General features: G+C 40.8%; 1 protein-coding gene across 2 annotated transcripts; it reads right to left on the bottom strand.

The window, feature by feature from the left end:
- Window positions 1-2,890: 2,890 nt before the first annotated feature.
- On the bottom strand, window positions 2,891-21,171 carry LOC106612826 (BICD family-like cargo adapter 1). 2 transcript variants are annotated; one of them, XM_014214351.2, is made up of 9 exons: window positions 20,749-21,171; window positions 17,482-17,697; window positions 12,627-12,746; window positions 12,142-12,288; window positions 11,198-11,380; window positions 8,885-9,055; window positions 5,489-5,592; window positions 5,084-5,204; window positions 2,891-4,450 (listed from the first exon to the last, which is right to left on the bottom strand). In XM_014214351.2, exons 1-9 carry the CDS (start codon window positions 20,998-21,000, stop codon window positions 4,208-4,210), a joined length of 1,557 nt encoding a protein of 518 aa, XP_014069826.1. In that variant the 5' UTR covers window positions 21,001-21,171; the 3' UTR covers window positions 2,891-4,207. The 2 variants fall into 2 exon arrangements, with proteins under 2 accessions (XP_014069826.1, XP_014069827.2); XM_014214352.2 differs by lacking the exons at window positions 17,482-17,697; window positions 20,749-21,171 and adding an exon at window positions 15,228-15,734.
- Window positions 21,172-22,363: the final 1,192 nt, after the last annotated feature.

The raw sequence follows: 22,363 nt of genomic DNA, 5'->3' as shown, positions 1-22,363 counted from the left end.
GTACACCTGCAGACACAGACACAAAAGGGAGCAGTTCAGTCATCTGCACCCAATACAGCTACCCTTCAACATATTCTTATAGCCTACAGTACATATTCTTAACTCTTTGTTGATTGATACCCATTGAATTTTGTTCATTTTCTGTTTTAGAAAGATTTGCACAAATATGAAAAGATAGATCGTATCATCATAAAACACTATCAATTTAGATCATACAAGGGACAACCCTTACCTTAAATTGAGACCTTTACATTTGTCAGTTAAGTGCCTGCACCTGCTGTCCTTTCAAATTCAAATCCCAATGTTTCAGTTGGTTAGTTAGGTTCTGCAAGAACCCCCACCAACTAAGGAGGTTCCTCGAATAACATTTTGAGGGCAATTTTCAGTGCCTAGAACCTTAAGGTTCTTCGAAGAACTTTGAGGATCTTAGCAGAACCCTTGTTGAATCCCACATTTTTTTAATGTACAGTGGGGGGAAAAAGTATTTGATCCCCTGCTGATTTTGTACGTTTGCCCACTGATAAAGAAAGGATCAGTCTATAATTTTAATGGTAGGTTTATTTGAACAGTGAGAGACAGAATAACAACAAAAATATCCAGAAAAACACGTCAAAAATGTTATAAATTGATTTGCATTTTAATGAGGGAAATAAGTATTTGACCCCCTCTCAATCAGAAAGATTTCTGGCTCCCAGGTGTTTTTTATACAGGTAACGAGCTGAGATTAGGAGCACACTCTTAACGGGAGTAATCAATCAGATTCCAAACTCTCCACCATGGCCAAGACCAAAGAGCTCTCCAAGGATGTCAGGGACAAGATTGTAGACCTACACAAGACTGGAATGGGCTACAAGACCATCGCCAAGCAGCTTGATGAGAAGGTGACAACATTTGGTGCGATTATTTGCAAATGGAAGAAACACAAAATAACTGTCAATATCCCTCGGCCTGGGGCTCCATGCAAGATCTCACCTCGTGGGGTTGCAATGATCATGAGAACGGTGAGGAATCAGCCCAGAACTACACGGGAGGATCTTGTCAATGATCTCAAGGCAGCTGGGACCATAGTCACCAAGAAAACAATTGGTAACACACTACGCAGTGAAGGACTGAAATCCTGCAGCGCCCGCAAGGTCCCCCTGCTCAAGAATACATATACATGCCCGTCTAAAGTTTGCCAATGAACATCTGAATGATTCAGAGGACAACTGGTGAAAGTGTTGTGGTCAGATGAGACCAAAAGGGAGCTCTTTGGCATCAACTCAACTCGCCGTGTTTGGAGGAGAAGGAATGCTGCCTATGACCCCAAGAACACCATCTCCACCGTCAAACATGGAGGTGGAAACATTATGCTTTGGGGGTGTTTTTCTGCTAAGGGGACAGGACAACTTCACCGCATCATTTGACGGGGTCATGTACTGTCATATCTTGGGTGAGAACCTCCTTCCCTCAGCCAGGGCATTGAAAATGGGTCGTGGATGGGTATTCCAGCATGACAATGACCCAAAACACACGGCCAAGGCAACAAAGGAGTGGCTCAAGAAGAAGCACATTAAGGTCCTGGAGTGGCCTAGCCAGTCTCCAGACCTTAATCCCATAGAAAATCTGTTGGGTGAGCTGAAGGTTTGAGTTGCCAAACGTCAGCCTCAAAACCTTAATGACTTGGAGAAGATCTGCAAAGAGGAGTGGGACAAAATCCCTCCTGAGATGTGTGCAAACCTGGTGGCCAACTCCAAGAAACATCTGACCTCTGTGATTGCCAACAAGGGTTTTGCCACCAAGTACTAAGTCATGTTTTGCAGAGGGGTCAAATACTTATTTCCCTCATTAAAATGCTAATCAATTTATAACATTTTTGACATGTGTTTTTCTGGATTTTTTTGTTGTTATTCTGTCTCTCACTGTTCAAATAAACCTACCATTAAAATTATAGACTGATAATTTCTTTGTAAGTGGGCAAACGTACAAAATCAGCAGGGGATCAAATACTTTTTTCCCCCACTGTATAGTCTGCGATTCGAAAAACAACCCAACAACATCCCCGCCACATGTTTTGGTTTACAGCTGAGGGATGGTGCTGGGGAAATGTTTAACGCCTCTCAAATTCTTTAGGTTGTGATAAAGACAGGTGTGCTAAGCTCATAAGGCATTCCTAAATTATTTTCTTCAAGAATCAATAGGTAAATATCAAGAATTGAAATGACCATTGAACAGATTCCCAGATCCCAGACTATTTCAGGTGAAACTGTGAACAATATGAAATCTGTTTTAAGGATCATTGGTGGTGTCAGAACCGAATAGAACAAGACGTATAGATCCAGGTTGTTTGGCACTGCCAGATGGACGTAAACCAAGCGTAATACACACCCTTATTATGAGCCTGGCCAGGCCAGAGGGGTATACTTCCAAGCAGGATCAAGAATAAGCCAGCCAACTTTTATAAGCAACCACAAATAACTATTGATTTTCTGGGTCATTAAGAAAGTTCAACTTATATATATGTTTTTGGTTGTTGAGTCAATTAGACCATGCTCACTTCAAGTTTATCTTTCCAAAAAAGTACTAAGTTATTTCAGAATATTTAGCCTTACTGGTATGCAGTGCTGATGAAATAAATACTTACAAATCTGAATACTTCTACAGTACATTTCTTACATATAGCAGATATAGTTTTGAGAACATGAATTTGTTACAATATTATGTTTTAAAATGTATTCTTGACCTTTCAAGTTTGATCTGAAATTATTTAATGGTTTTTCAAGGTGAAGATGCTTCTATATGGAGTTAATGTGGATAACCAGCTGTATCTTGTAGGCCTATGTGATGTATGCAACAAAGTATTTTATGCAGTCCATGCAAACTATCAATCAAAGGCAATAGCATATTTAAGTACTGTATGAAAAATGACTTTATTTTCAGTGTAAAGGACATTGTGTTCACTAATACATATTTTTTTTTAGTATAGATTTTTTATTTATTTAACTAGGCAAGTCACTTACTATTTACATAAACACCATCTACATACAGAATACATAAGCTACATACATCATGATACACAACAACATGCATGCACTTTGATAACATTCATATATTACAACAATAAGTAATATGAATCTAGATTTTTGCTATATTTCTTCTGTAATAACAGGTATTAGACGTTTTCAGTCATTCAATCAACATTGTCCTGTGTTTTTCACTAAATCAAATAATCTGAGGACATTCTGATTTTGTCAAAAACCGAAATGAATATAAACAACTAGCAAATGTTGATGAACAACAGGACAACCTTACATCATGTATTGACAACATATTGCATGCATTCGGTCCATTCGATTATTCTGGTACTTTGATCAAAATACCTTATATGACCTTATATGACCATCCTAGTTAGAGTTGATCTATATTGGACCCTTCCCCCAAAATGTCCCCTTCAGTAGTGTGGCAAAAAAAACGAAGGCACATAAGGTAAGAATACAATGCATGAAATGCATTTTGGACATATTTCATAATGTATCTAGTTCCCACAACATTTCACATGAGAACTCATGACATTCTGTAGATGATTGGTTTATTTATGAGCACCAATTTTGTATTTGGTTATGTTCTACTAAGGCCTGTTTTCTGTGAATACATAATGGAAAATATTTTGCTTCGACAGCAGGCAACATTTAATCTTATTTCATCTTTTGAAAAGACTGTAGCGAGTGGAATACCACTTAGATCTGGATCCTCTGTGTTTCTATAAACCTAAATATTTACAACATTCATTATGTGTTATGATTGGAGTCCAGTCACTCTATCAACGTCATGTCCCTTCAGTCTGTCTGCACATGACCTAAATAAAGGTTGGATGAAATAATTAGTCTGAGCAAATAATCTTCTCAGTGACAGTGGGGAAACTACTGTCTACTTATTGATAACTCTTTGTCCATTAGGGTTCTTATCTGGTCCTTGTTTCCAACACACCATGGTCTTGAATTCTAATACTCTACTGAAGTCTACTATATAACATTACTGAGTGTTCGGCCTGTCCTGTTCTGCTTGGTACTCTATCTACCAAGACTGATAGTTCTACTCAGTAGTGTTAGTTCCACCAGCTTGTTCTTGCCTTGATGACTCGACTCGCCTTCTTCAATGGCCAGCTGGTCAAGACATCTCTGTGCTATGTGCCAGTCCTCCGAGGTGAAGCAACAGACATTCCAGCTTACTATTTGCCTGGCTGTGTCACCTTGCCCCGTCGAAGCCAGTCTCTCCAGGGGGACTGGGGCTTCTCTTGCCCAGCTTCTGAGGTCCAGGAAGCGGGGGAGGAGGAGGGCCGGCGGGGCCTGGTGGAGGAAGCTGTGCTGGGTCTCCTCCAGAAGGACATGGGGTTAGAGGCAGGCTTCTTCTCGACCTGCTCCAACTGCTGCTGTGTCCTCAGCTGCTGGTTGATGATAATCTGGATATCGTCCTGTAGAAAATAAGTAAGAACATTACACCTCTGTTGATAATGAGCCTGATTACACTTTAGAGATTAAATACGCTTCTAATAGCATGAGGTTGAAATTGTGGGAAAGTTTCAATCGTCTCTAATGAACTGGCCAGTTACAGTGAATGTGTTGCCATGTCTTCATATGACCACTAGAGGGAAGTAGTCACCAAGCAGATGGCCTGGCACTAGCACCATGACTCAGCAGTAGACTAGCCTAGTAGTGAGACTCTTCTAGTCTTGGCCACCAGTTGTTCAGATCCCTTCAGTCCAAACTTAGAGGGCTGTTTAAAGGTTGATGTGTCCCTAACACCAGTGAGGATACTACAGTTAAAGAGCAGTCTCTATGGAACACTAGAGTTCTGACTCTGACCAGCGATTAGATTACATTTTGACTATAGGAGGTGCCCTAAAGATAATAGGCTTAATAATATTTTCACAGAGCTTATGAAAGTGCCCTAATATGTCACGAGAGTGCAAGAGAGGAGCAGGGGAAGGGAGAGGCAGAGATAGATAAAGAGAGATCCAGAGGTGGAGAGAGAGCGACAGAGAGACAGAGAGAGAGTGAGGAGGGTGACAGAAACAGAGACAGACAGAGAGACTGTGGAAACCCACCTGCCAGGCCTCTAGCTCCTGAGACAGCTCCAGCTTGCGTTGGATAGCCTCCAGCAGCTGGTTGTTCAGACACATCATGTCGTTCTTACTCCTCACCAGCTCAGCTTCCATCAGGTTCTTCCTGCCATGATGTAACAGCGGGACAAACACATGTTAGGTCACAGTGACATCATCATAGATTCATAGCAAACAAATCTGGCAATTTTCCAACGACAACCCAGCACAGGGAGGGACATATCTTACACTTACACATAAAATGGCATGAACTACGTATAAATGCAACATGTCATTTTAAGATTGATAAATGCTGTGTGAAAATTACATTGACGGAAATTACAAAGAGTGAAAATAATTCAACGATAAAGACAGAAAATAACTAAACGATAAAGGCAAAACCACACCTACTTAGCTATGGCTTCATCTCTGTCTCTGATGGCCTGTTGGGCCACCTCTTCTTCATCCTGTCTGTTTCTGAGCCTCAGCCTCAGCTCAGCATTCTCCTCCTGAAGCTGGGAAATTTTAAAGGAGGGGAGAGGACAAGAGAGAATATAGTGAACTGAAACCAGAGTCCAATATAAGCAACTCCAATGTCTTGGTTTCAACTCCTGCTGTATCAAGAACTCATAACCAAAATGACCACAAGGTGGTGCACAAACCACACACACTGAGATGAGCCAATGTAACAACGACTAAAGCAGAGTATTCAGTGTCTGTGGTACTTAGTTATGTACAAATTAGGTTAGAATTACATTAGAGGGCATAGTTTCTAGCCTGGGGTGTTCTATTGACCTGCCACTCTATGAGTGAACACACAGGACAGGTGGGTGTTGTGTTATAAAACAGTAGCTCATGGTATTTACTGGACATTCAGAGCTGTAAACTGACTGTCATTGTACCGAAAAACCCCTCTCGCTCTCTCTCCAGCCCAGTCCCCAGCCCCTAGAGCCCCACACAAACAGGCCAGCAACACAGAAACTCATTTTATTCAGTGGTGGAAAAAGTTCCTAATTGTCATACTTAAGTGAAGATACCTTAATAGAAAATGATTCAAGTAAAAGTGAGCCACCCAGTAAAATACTACTTGAGTAAAAGTCTAAAAGTATTTGGTTTAAAATATACTTAAGTATCAAAAGTAAATGTAATTGCTGAAATATACTTAAGTATCAAAAGTAAACGTAAAAGTCTAAATTAATAAATTCCTTATATTAAGCAAAACAGACAGCCCAATTTCTTGTTTTTTTTATTTATCGATAGCCAGCGGGACACTCCAACACTCAGACATCATTTAAAAACAAGCATTTGTGTTTAGTGAGTCCGCCAGATCAGAGGTAGTAGGGATGACCAGGGATGTTCTCTTGATAAGTGCGTGAATTGGACCATATTCCTGTCCTGCTAAGAAGCATTCAAAATGTAACGAGTACTTTTGGGTGTCAGGGAAAATGTATGGAGTAAAAATTACATTATTTTCTTTAGGAATGTAGTGAAGTAAAAGTAAAAGTTGTCAAAAATATAAATAAAGTACAGTATAGATACCACAAAAAAATACTTAAGTAGTCCTTTCAAGTATTTTTAATTAAGTACTTTACACCACTGATTTTATTGTGTCTAAATCTAAATCTTCATGGATCGCAGGCTTGACTGACACCTGATCTCTGTGTTAATGTCTCTGTCTCCTAGGGGATGAATCAGGGCTTTGTTGTCAGGGCCGGCAATCCATGTGAGAACCCGGGCACTGTACTGAGGACTCTGAACAATGAGCCCTCGTGTGCTGGGCTGAGCCGACTGTAAGAGGTGGAGGTGATTTAGTATTATCTATGTATCAGTGTTGACCTTGTTGCTGTACCTGTTGTCCATCTCATATTCAGGTCGGTTCTCCTGTAGACTATGTTCATTTTCATCTTCTGTTAGTGCTTCTCGTTTCATCCTTTGGTTATTTTCATTTTTTGTCTGATAACATCATGATTTCACCAGTCTCGTTTCCCTTTCCCTCTCTATGACCACTGTAGGCACTAAAACTAGGGGAAACAACACTTGCATTGTTTTGACAGGCACTTTCCTGGGAAAGTGGGTTTCCCAGTGGGAATAATAAACCTTACCTGCTGTGATCTGTGAAGCATTCAACATTCCCAACCACTCCTCTCCCAGATCGCAGCCACAGGCTTCTAACAACAATGCCTCAACAGAGACGCAAACCAAAAACCACAGCACTGACATAACTCCAACGTCATCTGTCCTTATACCGGTACATGGTATTGTATGACACAAAAACAATAGCCCCTTACAGGTAAGGTAGACTGTGGTGTTAATTAAATTAATTAATTAAATGGGGGAATTGAATAAAGGCTTTGCATTTAGGTCAGAAAGTGTACTTCTTCGCCGTGCTTTTTGCAGTGCCTTGTTGCATACAGGATGCATGTTTTGGAATATTTGTATTCTGTTTATTTGTATTCTTCTTTTCACTCTGTTATTTAGGTCAATATTGCAAAGTCACTAAACTGAGGATGGATCAACAACATTGTTCTCCCATCACAGCCATTGGACTCTGTTTTAAAATCCCCAATGACATCATGTTGACATCACTGAGCAGTTTCCTTATTTTCCTGCAGCTCAGTTCAGAAAGATGACTAACGTTGATGTGTCTGGGTGGTTTAATACATTATTCAGAGCATAATTATTAACTTGACCATGCTTAAAGAGTTATTCAATGTCTGATTTGCTGTTGTTACCCATCTACCAATTACTGCCTTTCTTTATGAGGCATTTGAAAAGCTCCTTGGTCTTTGCAGTTGAATCTGTGCATAAAATGCTATACTTGACTGGGGGACCTTACAGATGTTGTATGTATGGGGGACAGAGGAAGGAGTAGTTATTCAAAAATAAAGTCAACCCCTATTATTTGCATGTAACTTATTATGCGATTTGTTAAACCAAATTTTACTCCTGAACAAATTTAAGCATGCCTAAACAAAAAGGAGGTATATTTAAGTGATTTAATTTGTATTCATTTGTAAAAATGTAACTTTTTTTTTGTAGATCAATAACAAGAAAATAGCACAATTAAATCTATTTCAATCCCACTTTGTAAGGCAGCAAAATGTGAAAAAATCCAAGAGGGGTGAATACTTATAATACCCACTGTAGCTAAATACTTATTTCCCTCATTAAAATGCAAATCAATTTATAACATTTTTGACATGCGTTTTTCTGGATTTTTTTGTTGTTATTCTGTCTCTCACTGTTTAAATAAACCTACCATTAAAATTATAGACTGATAATTTCTTTGTCAGTGGGCAAACGTACAAAATCAGCAGGGGATCAAATACTTTTTTCCCTCACTGTAAGACTACCCTGAAATGCTAACAATTTTTTCCCACCTAGTAAGGTCCTTCAAAATCTCACGGTTTTCCTTTACCTTAGCATTGTGCATGGTGACTTGCTGTTTTGCTGCTCATTTAACAGCAGATCGATCTGTGTGTCCTCCAATTAATTTAGGGTGATCTGATGTTGGATGTGTAATGCCAATTTTTCGTGTTTGCTTCTTGTATTAATGCTTCTTGTATTGCTTCTTGTATCCCCCCAAATGGATTTTAATGGATGGGACGGTAGGCACAGATCGACAAGAGCTTTTGATGCAGTTTTAGCACATTTGGGGATTTTAAGCATAAAAACCTTTAAACAACAGCTTTTTTTATTATATTAAAAAAATCTACCCTGCCTACCCTGGCTGCACATCACTGGCCTATTGTTAGAGTTAGTTAGCTTGCCCTGGTTAGTGGCTTGGTTTCAAGTACGACATCTCACCTGAGGGATGTGGGTGTGGTTGGCCAGTTTTTGAGCTAAACCCTTTAACTGTAGCAGCATGGCCTGCAGATCTCCTTCCTCCTGACCTATAAACTCTGACCTCTCTGGAGTCTTCACTACCCGGGTCAGGGGTCGCAGGAGCTCCAGGATGGACAGAACCTCCTGGGTCATCTATTGGAGAGAGAACAGAGAGAAAGAGAGAGAGCGAAAGAGAGAGATGAGATTCAAATTTAAACCAAATCAAATTGTATTGGATAGCGTTTATAACAAAAACATTTTAACCCAGGTAAACTGGCCTAAACCTGTTCGCCTATAACAAGCAGTAGCACCGTGGCAAGGAGAAAACTCATTGGAAAGATAATAAAACTAATGATGTGACTATGGTGTGTTAGGTCAATGAGTTCTGTGTTATTTTAACACTACAGTATGAATGTGTAGCTCAAGGCCGCATTATGTTCAGCCTAAATTATGACTAGTCTTCTTTCCTTTCAAAAGTGTCAAACTCATTACTGAGGAGAAAAGGTAAAAGAATAGTAAAAGTGGGTTAACAATATTAAAAAGTTGGTGATCCCATTTTCTTGAACTTGACAGTTCCTAGACCTAGATGACATCAGAGGAAGGAACATTGTGCAGGGCTGTGTTCATTATTTAAATACTTTCCGAAAGCACTGTACCTCACCTCACTACCTAATCGGTCTTTCCCTAGAGCTTTTATGAGTCAAAGATCACAGTTTCTTTCTTTGAGACTACTGAGTTCTATAGGAAAAAACCTTCCATTGGTATAACCACTAACACAAAACCTGACTGAATGTGTGAGCTCTCTGACAGTGAGCAGTGGAAAGATCCATCTAGTTTATGTGGTTCAACCAAACAGGAAATGTAGGCTAGCGAATGACTCATGGGATGCACTAAAACATTAGTTTCCTGGTATGGAACAAAACAAACTGAAATAATGACAGAATCAGACAGTCAAAATGTGGTATAATTTGTCTCTTTCTTTCTCACCTTTTATGCTTGGTTTCAAGCATTCATTATCACAATGTTTTCTACTAATTGTACCCTGTACTCAGGAGCTGTAATACATTCACACCTCAGTAGCTAGTGGCAAAGCTCTTGCAAATAATGTTCCCCTTGTAGTTTCTTTCTCTTTGAAGACAGGACACACAAGGTAAGACATGTTCCTTTACAGAGGTAGGTACTGTACCATCACACAGAGTCACCAAGAACATACCCAGAATGTTATGTTGCTATGTATCATTCTTCCATTACAGTGTAGTGGGAATATTTATGTGATCAACACAATGTTTAGCATATTTGGAGTTTCTGTAATACACATCATTTCCAGTGTTCAATTTGTGACACTCAAGGTTTAGACTGATGGTCACTAGACTTGACACTGAATGTTATGGATTATTCACATATCTGTTGATAGTGATTGATGCCAGACTGGAGGTACAAGGACAGAGGACACACTGATTATTCACTATTGTATTGATGACATTCTATGGGCACTGTGCGATTCTGTAGAAGCTGACAAAGTTACTGCCTTTTTGTTTTGACTTCCTACAATTAGGATATAAAGGGCCTGTGTCCAAGAGGCTGGTGTTTAAAGAACATTTGGTTCTGTCTGATTAGGATATAAAGGCCAGTTAGACATGTTCTCTGCTTCTGTGCTGGTTGGTGTCCTTCTGTTGCAACTTGTAATAAACCAGATAGATTTTTGAAAGACTGCTATCCTTTTTGTTCACCTGGAAATTCCTTTTACATACCGGGAGTGGATTTTGATTGCATATCTCTCTTTATCTTTCTAGCACCTCATACTGTATACACTTTTTAGAAAAAAGGGTTCTTTGGCTGTCCCCATAGGAGAACCCTTTTGGTTCCAGGTAGAACCCTTTTTGGCTCCAGGTAGAACCCTTTTTGGTTCCATGGAAAGGGTTCCACATGGAACCTAAAAGGGTTTAACCTGGAACCAAAAAGGGTTCTCCTATATGTACTAAGACTATGTATGTACCAAGAGTATTAACCCAGCATAAGTGTGCTAAATCTTGCCTTTATCCTCTGCACCCCATCTCTTATGTCCGAAGAACTCTTTTAGGTTCTAGATAGCACCTTTTTTTCTAAGAGTGTAAAGATAAATATCACAACAATCTAGGCATCTAACTCTGATATGTACTAAGACTATGTATGCACCAAAGGGTATTAACCCAGGATAAGTGTGCTAACCATTGCCTTTGTCTTATGTCTCTTATGTCCTATGCTCCCTGTCTCTAATGCCCCAGGTCCCATGTCTCCTAGTTTCTATAGTGTTACCTGTTCTCTGTCATGGCCCAAGCCCATGGTGTCCAGACTGGTCTCCAGCTCAGACAGTAGGGATGTGTTTCCATGGCTACTCCTGTACTGCAGGGAGACCTCCTCCTGCAGCTCCTCCACCTGAATCTGAAGCTGCTGGGAACGCCCCCTCGCAGCCGCAGCCTCCTGCCATGCCTCCGTCAGCTACCCACACACAGAGAGGGGCACACACACATACACACAGAAAAACATTCAGAGGGAAACACACACAAAGAGAGATACATAAGGTCTGGTCAGTGTGATCTAAAATCAACCACATTATTCAAACACAATGAGATTCAGACCCAATCAGTCTGAGTATTGCAAAGCAGATCTAGCTCTAGAAACACACAAGTGTACATAACATGCAAATGTCATCCATAAATCACATATTAGACAACATGTGCACAATATCAACATACAGTGCTATTGTAAAGTTATGTCAAAAATGTAAACTGACATGCCAGAGTCCAGCCTGGTGCAGAAACTCCACTACGGCACGTGTGGAATCCAGCATTGCAAGTTGAAATGACACGTGACAATGGGAGGGATGAGTCTATTGTAAAGCAAAGTTTTCCATAGATCAGGGGTTCCCAAACTTTTTATCCCCGGCCCCCCTTGCGCGCACCACGTCTATTTCTATGGGCACAAGCTCTGTTCATGACACAAACTGTTCACACCCCTTTTGTTGGCAAAGAGAACATTTTGGAGGTTTAAAGTGTATTTCCTGCAATTCTACACATTTTGTCAGGGGGTGCAAAGAAAATGTTAGCGTTTTAAAGCAAATATTCTTGCAATTTTACACATCATTCAATTACCAACAGTGTATCCCAGGGTCACAGTCACTTAGACAAGTGTGCACTATTGACGTGATATTAGTGAGTAAACAAGGAGAAAGATACCAAAACTAAATTGTGTGTGTTTACCTGTTGGCTCTGCTGCTGGTTGTGTTGGTCCTGTAGAGCTGAGTGTGTGTGTAGGGAGGCCAGTCTGTCCCGTAGGTCTGCGTTCTCCTGACACATACTCTCCAGCCGCTCCTCCAGAGCCTGCTCCCTCTGGGACAGACGCACCACCTGGACACACACAGGGAGCGAGATAAAGTGTGTGTGTGTGTGTTTTTGTTTAACAATCCTTGTGGAGACCAGAAGTCTTCACAAGGACAGTAAAACTAGGAACATTTGTTCAAGTGTTGCCATTTTGCCCGTCCCCACGAGGAAAAATGCTATTTTAGGCTTAGGGGTTAGGTTTAGGGTTACAAGTAGAGTTAGGGTTAGAATTAAGGTTAGGCTTATGGTTAGATTTAGGGGTTAGAGAAAATAGGATTTTGGATGGGAATCAATTATTTGGTCCCCACAAGGATAGCAATGCAAAACTGTGTGTGTACGTGCGTGCGTGCGTGTGCGTAGCCTACCTGCTCACTCATGGCACTGAGCAGCTCCTCATCCTGTGGTCTGTTATGGTGGCCTCTCTGACGGAGCTCCAGTTTCAGGGTCTGCAGTTGACTGGTCATTGCCCTCTCCACCTCCATCGCCTAGACCGCAGCACAGACAGACACCAGAGACAGGTAATAGATATACATAGAGAAACAGGGGATGCAAGAGAAAGAGGCACCCGGTTCAGGAGACATGAGGTACCTGAGACTAAAATAGTAGAGACATTTAAGTCACTAGATATTAGATCCAGAGATAAATATCTAAAATATAGACATAATACGAGGGAGTGTAATATTAAATAAGTGAATCTGTATTATTGGTTGCTGTTAGCTACGCTGCAAATGGAAAACTAAGATCACATAATACAGTCAAAGGAATGGTTCTTGCCTCCAGCACATGTGCTTATGTTTTCGTCATAACAAAATAACTAGAAACATCTCTCTGTGGGACCATTGTTCCATTAACTGCCAGATGGCATAGTAAGAAATTATTGACATATGCCTACACAAAAGGTGCTATCTAGAACCTAAAAGTGTTCTTTGTTTGTCCCCATAGGGGAACCCTTTGAAGAACCATTTTTTGTTTCAGGTAGAACCCTTTTGAGTTCCATGCAGAACCCTTAACACAGATGGTTCAAAATGGAACCCAAAATAGTTCTACCTGGAACCAAAAAGGGTTCTCCTATGGGAACAGCCGAAGAACCCTTTTGGAACCCTTTTTTCTAAGTGTGTACCAAGAGTTGAGGAAAGTAAAAGTTTTCTCCCTTACTAAAAAGGTTATATGCCATAGGTTCCAATGTAGAACTCATTTTGTGTAGCTGAATGAGCACTGACGAACAGAAACAAAAACAGGGGGCATGTAGACACACACTGTAGGAGGAGTGGCAAGGATGCAGGTTCGTGTCAGTCAGCCCCAGAGTCCCGTCCACGGCTGATCTTGGAACGAATACGGACAATGGAGCAAGCGGCCCACTAGGAATCCACAGAGGGACGCTCCATTTGTTAGGGACACAAAATCAAATACAATACCCCCCTACTGAGCTACAAGACTTGGCCTTCAGTTGTCTAAACTATGATGCACATAGAAGCTGATTCCTATCGCAGTAGTAGACCCCCAAGGGCCCTCTCAGAGTGGTGGGACAAAGCATTCCCCTGGGATGGGAGGACTCATAGATAACATTAGCACACGCATCATGGGAGGTAACCCCTCAATGGAAAGAATGATAGATGTATATCTTCTCCAATGATAGATCTTCCTAGCGCTTCCCTCTCTAAACGGCGTGACGCTGTCTGAGTCAAAAGTCAAAATTGCGTGTCTAATTCTACATAAACGTAAATCAAGAGTGAGGGATATAACAGGTGCCATCACTATGGAAATCAAAAGTATATCCTGTTGGCCAAATCCCAAAGAAAAGTGTGGGTGTTTCAGGTTACAGAGTAATTTTATTGGTGTCTAAATCTAAAGTTGAAAACCTTAGCTAAACCATTTTAGGTTGAATGTTTTTTTCACCTGTAGAATGGCATGATTCATCACACCAGTAATCAAAAGCAATCTTATTCACTTCCTTGTTTGAGACATGTGCACTGGTTTCTTTCCTTGTGTTGGAAAAATAAATGATTTCCTTGAAGGCCTTTTCCTGTAAGTTAGATTGGACAATAACGTCATTTCTGAAAAGGTACTAACAAACAGAGAGATGTTTAATCAACCAATAGTTGTTCTCATTTCCAGCTTATCAAACTGCAACCGTACTCCCTTCAGAGTAACATGTTCCTTCGCCAAAAGTATGTGTACATCATGTTATTTCAATGCAAGTGTTTGACTTGAGCTTCCACAGAACATCTGTATGAAGTACACTAGAACCAACAGAAGTGAATGCTAGACTCTGAGTGAAGCATTGTTCACAGAGGAATACGGATGAGGTATTCTGTGGAACAGTGAGGCCAAGATCCATCAATTCTATTGTATCATCTCCATGTTCACATTCAAAACTGCTGACAGGATAGAGAATGTAAAAAAAACAATGACACTGCCAGGCAGTCACAGATGTCAAAATACTAATTTCCTCTCACACTCAAATGTTTGAATAACCTTCATAGATGCAGCAAAACCTGATAACGAACCAGTTTCTGACTGGCAAAGATCAACATAGTTTTCACACTTCCTTTACAACTGAGGTGAACAGCAACAGTAAGCATATCTAGTGGTCTCTAGAGATATTTATTAGCTGAAAGGGATTTCTGTTTTCCTGGTAGTGTGACCATAGGTTTTTTTGTGGATGTTAGTTTAATACCTGGTAGTCAAGGTGATATATCGAAGCTCTATGAGTGGTAACCTCCCTCCCCCTGATTCCTGTCATGCTCTGTCTAATTCCTCACACTACAGTTAGGCCCATCAGACCCTGGTAATATAGAACCACTTCAACCACACATACAATCCCATTAAGACACTGTTGTACACATACCCTATTGAAATCTCTCTTTAGGTACACTGATTATACAAACCACCATTCAGATATTAAACACATCGATGCCTCCCCCCCTCTCTCTCTCTCTCTCTCTCTCACACACACACACACTCACCGTGCCAGGCAGTGCTGCACACCTGGAGAGAGGGGTACCACCATCACCGTTCACTACCACGTCCGGTAAGAAGACGTCAGCGGCCGGACCGAGAGAAACACTCTTCAAACCTTTCCTCTCCACAACAACAGCTTCTGAAGTACTACTCTCTAGCTGTTCTTTTACTTTAAAATTTCCAGAGAACTCAGAGTCATCCATGGTGGAAGCCAGTCAGCAGAATGAACCCACTTCTCTCCACTTCCTCCTCCAGAACTCAGATAGAGAGCTCCTGTAGATATAACGTTTTCTGCCCCTTTTGGAATTCTGGGAGACTGTGAGTGATAAATAGAAAATATTTCCTCTACATCTTCTGACCACAGGGTGGTGACGATCATGGTTCCTCTATCTGAACTGAAGAATACTGAGCAGTCAAAAGGAGGTTGTGCTTTTTTCCATTGACTTATGTCCGTGCACTGGAATGAAGTTAGATATTCAACTTCCACACTTAAGACAAGCACAGAGTCCAGGTGGTTAGTCATGTGTTTCACTAACTGTAAGTTTACGTCACAATCATAAAATTCAACAAAACAAAACCCATGTTGTTAGTTGGCAGAGAACTAGTCTAGTGGCCCACTCAAGGTTGCTCGCCTAGTACACAATGGCCTGTTATTTAGCCAATCAGTTCTTCTACTGTACCTACAAAACTGATAAGAGACTATAAAATACCTAATTGACTGCAACGGAAAGCTTCCAGTCTTAGGTATTATGGTTTTCACCTACACAGCATTTATAGGGATAACCCAGGACCTCACCTTTACAAAAAGGTGTTGTAGGGTTAGTATTAGGTATCATTGTGGATATAGTTATAATAAAGTAAACATGAGTCACGTTGAAGCATGAGTACACAGCCTGACAGCTGTGGTTTTCCAATCACGTGGTCTTCTACAGCTCAGGGCCACATGGCTCAGTATACAATTAATTCCAGTGATGACAGATACAATTTATAGACCAATTCCAGATATGAGTCTTTTCCCAAGGTCCACTGATGTCTCCCTGCTCTGAAGACCTAGACCACATTCAAATTGAGTTGATATTCTTCCAGTCCCACTCCCTACTCCTCTTTACAAAATGTTGGCATCCACTCCTATAGCCTCCCAGCTAGATGGGTTGCCTTTAGGCAATGTACCTTAATGACATCCATGTAATAAGATCCTGGCCTATCACCTGATCACAGGTTTGTGTTTTATCTACATTGTATTGCTTATACGTACTGTCTGTGTATTACTTAGCTACTATGTATTACCTAATATCTGTGGCCTTGCTTTATACAGCGGTAGTCTTAGTACAGCACATTTATTTTCAGTAGGTAGATTGGGTAACACCCCACCTTATCCGCTGTTGGCGCTAACCCCAGGCATAGAGCGGTTAGGTTTCACTAAGGTTAATGTGTTACTACAATGACCGGCTTTTATTTACTTCTGCCTTAATAGAGAAATCTTTTCACATGTCACTTTATATGACCAAAATAACAAAGGGTCTTATGTACAGCATTCTTTCTTTTATTTAACCTTTATTTAACTAGGCATGTCAGTTAAGAACAAATTCTTATTTACAATGACGGCCTACCAAAAGGCAAAAGGCCTCCTGCGGGACTGGGATCAAAAAATATACATATAGGACAAAACACACATCACATCAAGAGAGACAACTCTACATAAAGAGAGACCTAAACAACAACAAAGCATGGCAGCAACATAACATAACAACAACATGGTAGCAACACAACATAACAACAACATGGTAGCAACACAACATAACAACAACATGGTAGCAACACAACATAACAACAACATGGTAGCAACACAACATAACAACAACATGGTAGCAACACAACATAACAACAACATGGCAGCAACACAACATAACAACAACATGGTAGCAACACAACATAACAACAACATGGTAGCAACACAACATAACAACAACATGGTAGCAACACAAAATGGGAGCAGCACAAAACATGGTACAAACATTATTGGGCAAAGACAACAGCACATAGGGCAAGGTATAGATAGCAATACATCACACAAAGCAGCCACAACTGTCAGTAAGAGTGTCCATGATTGAGTCTTTGAATTAAGAGATTGAGATAAAAGGTTAGCCTTCCTTGCCGGGTTTATTGCTAGCGAATTAAATAAATGGAGTTTCAGTCTGTTTTCTTTCATTTGGTGCTTAATGAACATGACCCAGGTGTGGAGGGGTGGTAGGTACTCACAGTGCTGAGCTGTTCTCTGAGGCACTGGGTGTGTTCTGCGTCTTCCTCCTGGGCCCTGGTCTTGTCCCTCTCTGCGTCGGTCAGGGCCTGGGTCAGCCTGTCCACCTGGCCACTCAGATCCCTCATGTCTCTCTCCAGGTCCCCAACCTGGCTCACCCACCCAGACTGGCACCCCTCCAGCTTCACCCGCAGATCATGCCTGCCCTGCTCCAACTCCTGTGGGCAACACATACCAAACAGATGGGCACAGTGAATGCGTGCCTATGGGGGTCTCTTTGGTCTGTGATTAGGAGAATGATACCACTGCTATTTCATTCTAATCCATGATATTACTGAAAGAGAACATTAAGAGTATTTGTACAGTAGCTGTTGCTGTGTTATTACGGTGTACTTATTGAAGCTAGGTGATGCATAATTGGTATTTCAAAAGTCTGGTACACCTTTGTTATCTTTTTATTGTAACTATAAACTCTACAGAGCACACAGCATCGAAGACCAGACATGGTTAGACTATGACATAATGACAAGTGTGTAATGTACTTTCTGTAATAGAAACTATAATTATTTCATAATAGTAAACCAATAAATCAGTTTGGTGACTGGTCTATATAATATTCCATGTTTTTGCACCTGTGATGCCTAGACAACCATACATTAGATCTATCCATCCACACAGACAGCAGTAAAACTGTCTCTGAAACATCTCCTAATGTGGATTCATCCCCGGCTGTTAAAGACACTTATTGGATCTAGGAAAGCTACAGCCCTCTCTGGGAAGCTTATAAATTCCCATACAGCATAGCAGTAAGAGAAACATTGTAAATCTGAGAGACTGGGTGACAACCGTAACTACATTACTTCATGGGGCGGGGGGACAATCATTTTTCCCCCCACTCATACAGGAGCAATAAAGGCCTAGTTCACACATTTTGTGATTATTATTATTTATTTTATTTTGATTTAATACTCTCCAGAAACAGACAGGGCATCATATGCTTCCGGTGGTGTTTACTACATGGTCAGGCCTAATGGGAATGAGGGTGCAACAAACTGCAGATGGCTCTAACTAGATCCGTCAGGGACTCAACAAGTACAAAAGGCGCACAAACAACAGAATGTGCTTGTTTTGTTCCTGAAGCTAGACACACACTTGAGGAAGATGTAGACTGCAGGTGTAACACCCTTCCCTACCTGATATTGGATTAAAGTCTATTGCTTTTCCTCACATGGAGGGAGCAATTTATTGAATACATCTCTGTGCTGTTTTAATGAGATGTCCATATTAATTAGCAACCCAGGGAGGGGAAAGGGTGCGTGGAACTCAGGCTTATCACACAAACACAAAAGAGCTATTCAGAGAGCAGATCAAGAGTGCAGTGTTATAACATTGGTCTTTGTTTTACGGGGAAGCTCAGACTCAGTACATTCTTATGACATTTCCTTTGAAGAGGGAAGTGCTAGCCTCCTTAGATGATGGTCATATTGGCTGTAGACCCTTAAGAATACTCGATCCATCCATTCACCTATGACATGTCAGTGAATATTTTCAAAGGCCTACCTAAAAACCTTTCATTCTTTCTCAAGCCACAGGTGAACCTGAAGTTGAATAATTTGGGTTATATTGCGCTGCTTTATAATTGCCTATTTATACATTGTATTATAAAGACTTGCATGATGTAAAGACTGTGAGGGAAAATGTTACGTTTGTGCTTTTCTAATAACCAATTCGATTGGGTTCATGCAAGTGACTGATAGATCATGCCTGGGAGGAATCCTCACTATCAGTAAAAGTAATTTGGCAGTACGCCCAGAACATTGTTTTGAGAAATGAAAGGGGTATCTCAGTTTCAATGTCTCAGCTTGGAGAGAAGAAGCCTCGTGAGGTATTGGTCGGTCACAGACAGGAACCAACTATTTGTTAAGAGGTATTTTATTTGCTATGTGTTGACATATCATTCAAGGTAAACAACTTGTTGTTGTTTACCTTGAATGATATGTCAACACATAGCAAATAAAATACAATTTTATTGGTCGTGTACACTCAGAAAAAGGGGCTCCAAAACTGTTCTCCGGCTGTCCCCATAGGAGAACTCTTTTTGGTTCCAGGTAGAACCCTTTTGGGTTCCATGTAGAACCATCTGTGAGAAAGGGGTTCTAACTGGAACCAAAAAGGATTCTTCAAAAGGTTTTTTATTTTAATTTTTTATTTCACCTTTATTTAACCAGGTAGGCCAGTTGAGAACAAGTTCTCATTTACAACTGCGACCTGGCCAAGATAAAGCAAAGCAGTGCACAAAAACAAAGACACAGATTTAGGCATGGGATAAACAAATGTACAGTCAACAACACAATAGAAAAATCTGTATAGTGTGTGCAAATTAAGTAAGGGGGTAAGGCAATAAATAGGCCAATAGTGGCGAAGTAATTACAATTTACACTGGAGTGATATATGTGCAGATGAGGATGTGCAAGTAGAAATACTGGTGTGCAAAAGAGCAGAAAAACTAAAACAAATATGGGGATGAGGTAGGTAGTTGGTTGGTTAGATGGGCTATATACAGATGGACTGTGTACAGCTGCAGCGATCGGTAAGCTGCTCTGACAGCTGACGCTTAAAGTTAGTGAGGGAGATATAAGTCTCCAACTTCAGTGATTTTTTTAATTCGTTCCAGTCATTGGCAGCCGAGAGGAGAACCCTTTGAAACCCCTCTTCAAAAGGTTCTCCAGTGAGGACAGCCAAAGAACCCTTTTAGGTTCTAGATAGCGCCTTTTTTTCAAAGAATGTACACATATTTTGCAGATGTTGCAGGTTCAGCGAAATGCACATTCTATCAATGGCTGTTAACATAGTCAAAACATTGGTTGATACTATGACTTGCTCTGTCTGGAATGATTATCAACATGCCAGAGTAGTGAGGTAAGTAGAAACCAGTATCTTACTTAACTATTATGTTATATTTCTCTCAGTGGTTAATTACATTTGCTATCACATAGTCGGCAGAGAAATGTAAAGAAAATTAGGAAAAAACCTACCCTAAATGTTGTTTTTCATAAACCCTATCGAAATAAATCTTTAACAATAGTTTATAAATTGACTCATTGCATAGGCCTACTTCTCAAGATCTAAATTAGATGCGCTTGGGAATCATGTTTTCATTAAATTTAAGATAGGAACAAGCGCGCATATTACACATTCACTGGATCGACCACAACAACCTTCATCATCTCGTACAACACAAGGGGCTGCTTTTAACACTTCTCTCTTACCTCAAGTTTGTATGCATACTGTTCATTAAGTTTATCGCTCTGTTCTTTCAACTGACGATTTTCCAGAAGCAATGCATTTCCCAGCTGGGCCGCCAAAAGGACTTCTTCCTCCTTTTGTTTCAAAGCAGCTAAAAGTTGATTGGGATCTTGATAATCAGATATTTCTTCCGCATCATAATCAAAATAGAAACCATCCTCCAATTCCACTTTCATCTTCTTCGGTTTGAAACTCCATTCACCAAGTCGATCCATAGCTCCTGATTTAATGGAAATAGCCACATAATAATATATTACATTTAAAATAAAAAAATGGTGGCATATTTGTCAACTCAGTCATTCAGGTCCATTTCAATAACTATTTAGCAGTTGCCTATGCCCCATTGTGCAGCCTGTGCGCGAATGAACCTGTGGTTTGACAAGGCGGTCTCCAGTATGATGCGAGTGAAAGTAGGCTGGTCCCCAGAGAATCCATTGCATCTACTTAAACCTGCGCGTCTGATGCGTCGCTGTGCAACAGTTACCTCCCCGAAGTCGGTTTGTACCACCCTAAATATATACATTTGACAATTCAAATCAGTTACTGCCCCATGCAATAAAAGTGCGACAATTCAAATCAGTTACTGCCCCATGCAATAAAAGTGCGCTCAAAATTAGAAAAGTGTTTATTACTGTTCAATGACTGACTAAATCAAATTGCTGTTCAATTGGCCTAACTGTGGAAGAGTAGCCTATTAGATATAGAGTATTAGATATTTGTTGACCTTCCCTCTCCCACTTCTTCATGATGCCTCTGTCTCAGTCATGTTCTCTTTCATACCAGTGAGGCAGTCCTTAAACAAATGGCGCCCTGTGTGGACAGATCCAGAGTCCCAGTCTCGGCTGGGTTGCAGCCCTGCCTATGTCTGCATGTGGAATGCGTCCCGCTCCTTTGTATAGGCGCTACCCTGGGGTCACAGCTCAGCTACCACAAGGCTTCAGGGAGCAGGGGCCAGCAGCACCACAATAAAAGACACAGCATCCTGACGCATGGCACTGCCATTGTTCCAGGGCATCTGTACATATGGCAGGGCTCCTAAAGGGAGTGTGCTGAAAGCATGACAGGATGCCACACATGGGCCCTAAGCACTAAATACGGGCACTCAAGGACAAGGCTTTACAGAGAGGTATCACAATATGAGGTCAGCGAGGACACACTTATCCTTGCCTACTCAGAGTCAATGGTCTCTATAATAGGCAGCACAATCACATTGTTTTTTATCCATAACTTTAATGTTAATTTGAAAGCTAATGCATCTCTGTGGGGTCTCTGATATAGAAGGTTGTAAGTGATCAAATTGGTCCTATCAGTCTTCCTTGATTGCTGATTAGTCTAACAAGGTAGACTACACTAGCCTTCTGTATGAAAGATTATGACAAAAGGACTGATCAAATTCAATGGTAATTCAACTTATTTTTAGTCCAGATCAGGGATCGCCAACCCTGTTCCTGGAGAGCTACCCCTCTGTAGGTTTTCGCTCCAACCCCAGTTGTAACTAACCTGATGCAACCAGCTAATTATTAGAATCAGGGGAGCTAGATTAGGATTGGAGTGAAAACCATCAGGAAGGTAGCTCTC

This window comes from Salmo salar, chromosome ssa09 (assembly GCF_905237065.1).
Source record: "Salmo salar chromosome ssa09, Ssal_v3.1, whole genome shotgun sequence".
In the NCBI taxonomy this organism is placed as follows: domain Eukaryota; kingdom Metazoa; phylum Chordata; class Actinopteri; order Salmoniformes; family Salmonidae; genus Salmo; species Salmo salar.
The sequence above is the reverse complement of the archived record's forward strand: the minus strand, read 5'-3'. Positions and strand labels throughout refer to the sequence as shown.